The following is a 7,679-nucleotide window of genomic DNA, read 5'->3' as shown; positions in this document are numbered from 1 at the left end:
GTGTTCATATTTTTTTATATTGAAGGAAAGGAGATCATAAAAACATAAAACAGAAACAGTTAATTAGCTGTAGCACATCATCAATACCAGCAGAGGTCTACAATGATTTTCAAATAGAAAGTGTGTCAGTTTGAGGTATCCAAACCATGGACCTTGCATACTCAAAACCCCATTATGGATTGACTAGAGTCCAAGGCATATTGATTCTGATTGGTTGAAGCTAAACTCCTCAGATTTTTCATTGGTTGTTTGAGAAACCATGTGAGAGAAATATGCAAATAGTCTTGATGTGGCAGTTGAAATCACTGGCTCCCATGCATTGGGAGACTGAACTGCAGATATAGCAAGAGGGGGGCGTGCCTGCTCAAAACTACTCACACCAACTTATGAATTCATGGCAAAATACTTGAACAAAACTAGTTTTGAAGTGTATTTTGTTCTATCATCTTTGTCTTGGAACCTCTCTCTACATTGTTGATTATATTTATTGAGTGCCACGAGGTAAGGATAATTATTTTTAATTTTTAATGTGGCTCTACAGTAGATATTTGCAGTTTAAGGCAATAACTCAATTGGATGGGTTCTCAATTTGTAAGCAGAGTACATTTCCTATTGATCATTTCACAAAGATCGGGGTTTTCATTTAGATTTTAGGAATATCATGATCATGTGAGCTGAAAAAAGTCTATGGTTGGTCAATTAACTTGTCTGGTGAAGTAGTAGTAAAAAACAATGTTGGCAGCAATGCAATGTCATAAGACTAAAAAAACATGCATTTAGTACTAGACATTGACATGTACAGTGGCAAGAAAAAGTATGTGAATCCTTTGGAATTACCTGGATTTCTGCCTAAATTGGTCATCAAATTTGATCTGAACTGTATTTAAGTCACAGCAATAGACAAACATAGTGTGCTTAAACTAATAACACAAAAAAATTGTATTATTGTATTTTTCTTGTCTATACTGAATGCATAATTTAAACATTCACAGTGAAGGTTGGGAAAAGTATGTGAACCCCTAGACTAATGACTTCTCGAAAAGCTAATTAGAGTCAGGAGTCAGTGAACCTGGAGTCCAATCAATGAGATGAGATTGGAGATGTTGGTTAGGGCTGCCGTGCCCTATAAAAACCCGCATGAAATTTGAGTTTGCTATTCACAAGAAGCATTGCCTGATGTGAACCATTCCTCGAACAAAAGAGATCTCAGAAGACCTAAGATTAAGAATTGTTGACTTGCATAAAGCTGGAAATTGTTACAAAAGTATCTCTAAAAACCTTGATGTTCATCAGTCCATGGTAAGACAAATTGTCTATAAATGGAGAAAGTTCAGCACTGTTGCTGCTCTCCCTACGAGTGGCCGTCCTACAAAGATAACTGAAAGAGCACAGCGCAGAATGCTTAATGAGGTTAAGAAGAAGAAGACTTACATAAATCTCTGGAACATGCTAACATCTCTGTTATCGAGTCTGCGATACGTAAAACACTAAACAAGAATAGTATTCATGGGAGCACACCACGGAAGAAGCCACTGCTGTCCAAAAGAAAACATTGCTGCACATCTGAAGATTGCAAAAGTGCACCTGGATGCTACTGGAAAAATATTATGTGGACAGATGGAACTAGAGTTGAGTTGTTTGGAAGGAACACACAACACTATGTGTGGAGAAAAAAAAGAGACAGCACACCAACATCAAAACCTCATCCCAAGTATGGTGAAGGGAGCATCATGGTTTGGGGCTGCTCTACTGGGGTTGCTTTGCTGCCTCAGGGCCTGGACAGCTTGCTATCATCGACAGAAAAATTAATTCCCAAGTTTATCAAGACATTTTGCAAGAGAATGTTAGGCTGCCTGCCTGCCAATTGAAGCTCAACAGAAGTTGGATGATGCAACAGGCAACAACCCAGAACACAGAAGTAAATCAACAACAGAATGGCTTCAACAGAATGAATAATGCCTTCTGGAGTGGCCCAGTCAGTCCTGACTTCCACCCTTTTGAGATGCTGTGGCATGACCTCAAGAGAGCAGTTCACACCAGACATCCCAAGAATATTGCTGAACTTAAACAAAATCCAAAATTCCTCCTGACCGTTGTGCAGGTCTGATCCGCAACTACAGAAAACATTTGGTTGAGGTTATTGCTGCCAAAGGAGGGTCAACCAGTTATTAAATCCAAGGGTTCACATACTTTTTCCACCCTGCACTGTAAATGTTCACATGGTATATTCAATAAAAACATGACAACATATAATTGTTTGTGTGTTATTAGTTTAAGCAGACTGTGTATATCTATTGTTGTGACCTAGATGAAGACCAGATCAAGTTTTCTGACCAATTTATGCAGAAATCCTGGTACTTCCAAAGGGTTCACATACTTTTTCCTGCCACTGTATAATATGGTTAAGTAAAGTGCATAAAAATTAATTGGGTGTTTAGATGAATACTCATTTGATAATGAACTAATTTGGGACGGCAGGGTAAGAGTGTTGGACTAGTAACCGAAAGGTTGAAAGTTCAAATCCCCGAGCTGACAAGGTAGAAATCTGTCGTTCTGCCCCTGAACAGGCAGTTAACCCACTGTTCCTAGGCCGTCATTGTAAATAAGAATTTGTTCTTAACTGACTTGCCTAGTAAAAAAAAAGAATAATAATAAGAGACCCTCAAAAGATCTTAAGAAAAAATATCCAAGCACTTTATTAAAACGCTTTCTGTTGGTTCCCTCTTTCCTCAGGGTGTTCCACATATTCAATTCATCAGCAATGCCAGGCCCTGTTATGCCTGTAGATATTGCTATGCAGATGTACATCACACACTCTCCACCTCTCTGGAGCTTCCTCAGCTCCTATGAGAACTTGAGGGTCAAGAACCGGGAAAACCACAACAAGCCCCTCCGGCCCTGCATTAGCTCCCAAAGGCCCTTGGAGGCCCGGAAGAGCCCCAAGACCACCATAAAGATCCCCAAAGGCAAGAAGAAAGTGGTCTTTGCCGACTCCAAAGGCATGTCCCTCACAGCCATTCACGTCTTTTCAAAGTTCGATGAAAAGCCTGTGCTCTCCGACTTACAATTTGACCTTACAGATCTGGAGAATGCCAACATGCAGCTGAAGATCAGCACCATGCGAAGCCTGGTGCTGGACTTCCCCCAACCCGCTGCAGACTATCTGGCCTTCCGGAACCGGCTGTTGAAGGACTCTGTGTGCCTGGAAAACTGCACACTGCAGGAGAGGTCACTCACAGGCACTGTGAAAGTCCGAAACCTTGGCTTTGAGAAATCTGTCCAGGTCCGGTTGACCGTTGACTCATGGAAAACCCACACAGACATTGACTGCACCTTCATAAACAACGTCTACAGTTGCCAGGACACAGATACATTCACCTTTGTCTTCGATCTGCCAAGTTACGTGCATCCTTATAATAAAGTTGAATTTTGCATATGTTTCAAGAGCAAAGACCAGGTTTTCTGGGACAATAATTATGGGGAAAACTACATGCTCAAACCCATTGGGTGGAATGGAGAGGATGTGCAAACACTGGCCAAAACCATTGTTGAGCATAAGAAACCAGCAGAGCACAACAATGGTAATAAACTACTGGAGATGGAATTTGACCAGTTTGGAAGTCCCCGTTTATCAAGTGGACTCTTTCCTGGGTGGCAAAGCTTGGGCAGAATTGAGAATGGTGCCAACTACTGGTGAAATTAGGAAAGACTTTCATCTGGGGCGAAATAGCAACTGAAGAGGTATAACAGGGATGGACTTGGATGGAGCAGGGTGATATAGATGTAGGATCTTAATTAGAGCCAGATTGCTACAGTAGGAAAATAATCATGCACCAACAGGAAATGTGAATTAGTATGGGATTATAATTAATGGACATTTTTCTAGGAGTTGGTCCATTTGTCATAAGGGAAAATCAAATCTGAAATGTCTAAGCAGAAATTAGAAACGTTTGTCTTTTTTAAACCTCAAATACACTTCAAGTTTTAAAGTTACTGCATTGCAGGACAGTTATCCTGCAACAGGGTGATCAAATTAAGATCCTACATCTGTAGCAGTAGTAGTGACATAACTTACTGTATATTAAAATGTCAATAGCTGCTTTGAATGCAATGAAGCATATCAAGAAATAAAAGGTATATGGAAATATGGACCATGGCTAGATTCTACTACTATTTGGTTACCATTGAGACACTTTCTAAATATGATCAGAGGCAATTGATTTTTATTTTATTTGGCATGTGATTCTTGTGTAAAGCAGTTTAGTGCCTTATCAATATTGTGCCTGTCATAAAACAAAAGCACATTGAAACTTAATTTTGACAATCTGTAACCAGACATGCCCATTTTCACAGTTGGAACTTACCGTAAGCATATGCACTGACTGAGATGAACATCCTGATTTCTATGCATAGAATATATGGTGAGATTGGTACCAATAGGATGTCCTTCATATTGAAGGGTTAGACTGGTACCTTCCATCTGGGGGGGAAAATAAACGTAATTCAATCAAATATGAATTTATGTGAGATTTAATAGTACAGTAAATCATACAAATTATAAAATGCTGCACACTGCTGCTCATGCTCCCAGGTGATTTTATTATAACAACATTTCAACCCTTAGTTCTTCATCAGGCATCCACTAACAGCTTACAGATAGATGGTAGGCAATTTAGTTCACAGTTATGAAAACTTAGGAAACTAAAGAGGCCTTTCTACTGACACTGAAAAACACCAAAATAAAGATGTCTAGGGTCCCTGCTCATCTGAGTGAACGTGCCTTAGGCATGCTGCAAGGAGGCATGAGGACTGCAGATTTGGCCAGGGCAAAAAAATGCAATGTCCGTACTGTAAAACACCTAAGGTAGCTCTACAAGGAGACAGGACGGACAGCTGATCATCCTCGCAGTGGCAGACCATGTGTAACAACACCTGCACAGGATTGGTACATCCGAACATCACACCTGCAGGACAGGTACAGGATGGCAACAACAACTGCCTGAGATACACCATGAATGCACAATCCCTCCATCAGTGCTCAGACTGTCCGCAATAGGTTGAGAGAGGCTGGACTAAGGGCTTGTAGGCCTGTTGTAAGGCAGGTCCTCACCAGACATCACCGGCAACAACATTGCCTATGGGCACAAACCCACCGTCACTGGAACAGACAGGGCTGGCAAAAAGTGCTATTCACTGACGAGTCGCAGTTTTGTCTCACCAGGGGTGATGGGCGGATTCGCGTTCATTATTGAAGGAATGAGCGTTACACCGAGGCCTGTACTCTGGAGTGGGATCGATTTGGAGGTGGAGGGTCCATCATGGTCTGGGGCGGTGTGTCACAGCATCATCAGACTGAGCTTGTTGTCATTGCAGGCAATATCAACGCTGTGCGTTACAGGGAAGACATCCTCCTCCCTCATGTGGTACCCTTACTGCAGACTCATCCTGACATGACCCTCCAGCATGACAATGCCACCAGCCATACTGCTCGTTCTGTGCAAGATTTCCTGCAAGACAGGAATGTCAGTGTTCTGCCATGGCCAGCGAAGAGCCTGGATCTCAATCCCGTTCAGCACGTCTGGGACCTGTTGGAACTAGGGCCATTCCCCCCAGAAATGTCCTGGATCTTGCAGGTGCCTTGGTGGAAGAGTGGGGTAACAACTGGATAATCTGGTGCAGTCCATGAGAAGGAGATGCATTGCAGTACTTAATACAGCTGGTGGCCATACATGATACTGATTGTTGCTTTTGATTTTGACGCCCCCTTTGTTCAGGAACACATTATTCCATTTCTGTTAGTCACACGTCTGTGGAACTTGTTCAGTTTACGTCTCAGTTTTTGAATCTTATTTTCATACAAATATTTACACATGTTAAGTTTGCTGAAAATTAATGCAGTTGACAGCGAGAGGACGTTTATTTTTTTGCTGAGTTTTTATCTACACAATATTCAATTAGTTTTTCCAAGAAAGTTTCCCTTTTCTCTGTGGATATTCAGATTTGACCACAATGCCTCGCACGTTTAGGGGTCTTTAAAGACCATATGGGGTTATTTATAGATGGGTTTCAATTGTGGGTCAGTATCAATAATGTACCACTACTTTTTGATATTGTCCTTAAATGCCTTCCCCAATTGTGAGTATTGGGTGAAGCATGAGGGGACACGTTCTGCTTTTTCTTTTCCTTTTGGTTGAAGGCTTTCCAACTGTGTTAGCCCTTCAAAACATTGGCATGTTTTACCAAATTGTCTTTGTACCCCCTTTCCTTAAACCTTCGTGTGAAGTCAGTGGTCTGTTTCTGGTAAGAAGCATCAGAGCTGCATATTCTTCTGATTCGGCTGAATTGACTTAATAAGTGAACCTGGAGGGAAGCTGGCACCTCTAAGGAGGGTATTCCTGTCCATATGTTTCCTATTGAGATCTGCAGAGAGGGAGGTTTTGTCCTTAATAACCATGACATCAAGAAAACTGATTTGGGATAGGTCATAGTTAATGGTGAAAGGAACGTGCTCATTCATAGATTTATGTAGGCATGGAATTCCAAGAGTTCTTTCTGGGTCCCAGGGTTTCACCATTTTGTGAATCCCTGGGCGATCTCTCTCTCCCCACGTATACCCGAGACTCTATTGATTTAATTAATTTTGTGAAATCTGTGGACCATATACCAGAAAATAATATTCTGTATTGTGGACTTGACTGAACTGGTACTAACCTTAAACTATTTTCTCTTCAGAGGATACTTTTTCTTCCAGACCAAAGGAACAACGATAGGCAGCACGAACCTCTAGAAATGTTTGAAAAACAGGTGGGGCTGAATCCAGAAATTAACGCCTTTCTCTCCAATATTTTCCTAAGTCTGAGATATTGGATGATATTTCCCCTTCGTTCAAAAACGTTGATAATTTATCATGGATAAGAGACTTGAATTGATTATGTGAAGTGAATGTAGGAGAATATAACACAATAGATCTGGTAAAAGAAAATTCAAAGATAAAAACAACCGTCTGTTTTTACCATCATCTTTAAAATGCAAGAGAAAGGCCATAATGTATTATTCCAGCCCAGGTGCAATTTAGATTTTGGCCACTGGATGGCAGCAGTGTATGTGCAACGTTTTAGACTGCTCCCATGAACCATTGCATTTCTGTTCAGAATGTTGTATCAAGACTGCCCAAATGTGTGTCATTTGCTTATTAATAACTTTTCATGTTCAAAATTGTGCACCCTCCTCAAACAATATCATGGTATTCTTTCACTGTAATGGCTACTGTAAATTGGACAGTGCAGTTAGATTAACAAGAATTCAAGCTTTCTGCCAACATCAGAAATGTCTATGTCCTGTGAAATGTACTTGTTACTTATAACCTCATGCTAATCGCATTAGCCTACCGTAGCTAAACAGTCCCGTGGAAGGGACACCGATACTGTTCGGTCAGTATTACAGAACTGTGCCTTGTTGTGGATCTATTCAAAGTTTAACTGGGCTATATGATTGTTTTTCTAATTTCTTTAAGAGCAATTTTGGTGTGAGTGTTGAGAAGTGATGTGGCTGACGTGAGCATGAGTCTGAAATATGTATGTACACTATTTAATTACTGTGAAAAAAAAGGTATGCATCTCAGTGTGCACTTGAATGTGTGTTTAAAGTGCATGTGATACTTTTAGAAATAAAATATTGTG

At 40.7% G+C, this 7,679-nt stretch overlaps 1 protein-coding gene across 1 annotated transcript; it reads left to right on the top strand.

Annotated features, from left to right (window-relative positions):
• The first annotated feature begins 327 nt into the window (after positions 1-327).
• On the top strand, positions 328-7,679 carry LOC118361668 (protein phosphatase 1 regulatory subunit 3C-B-like). The gene is made up of 2 exons (XM_035741789.2): positions 328-501; positions 2,734-7,679. Exon 2 carries the CDS (start codon positions 2,762-2,764, stop codon positions 3,695-3,697), a length of 936 nt encoding a protein of 311 aa, XP_035597682.1. The 5' UTR covers positions 328-501; positions 2,734-2,761; the 3' UTR covers positions 3,698-7,679.

This window comes from Oncorhynchus keta, chromosome 2 (assembly GCF_023373465.1).
Source record: "Oncorhynchus keta strain PuntledgeMale-10-30-2019 chromosome 2, Oket_V2, whole genome shotgun sequence".
NCBI classification, from domain to species: Eukaryota; Metazoa; Chordata; class Actinopteri; order Salmoniformes; family Salmonidae; genus Oncorhynchus; species Oncorhynchus keta.
This window is presented reverse-complemented; position numbering and strand designations above follow the sequence as displayed.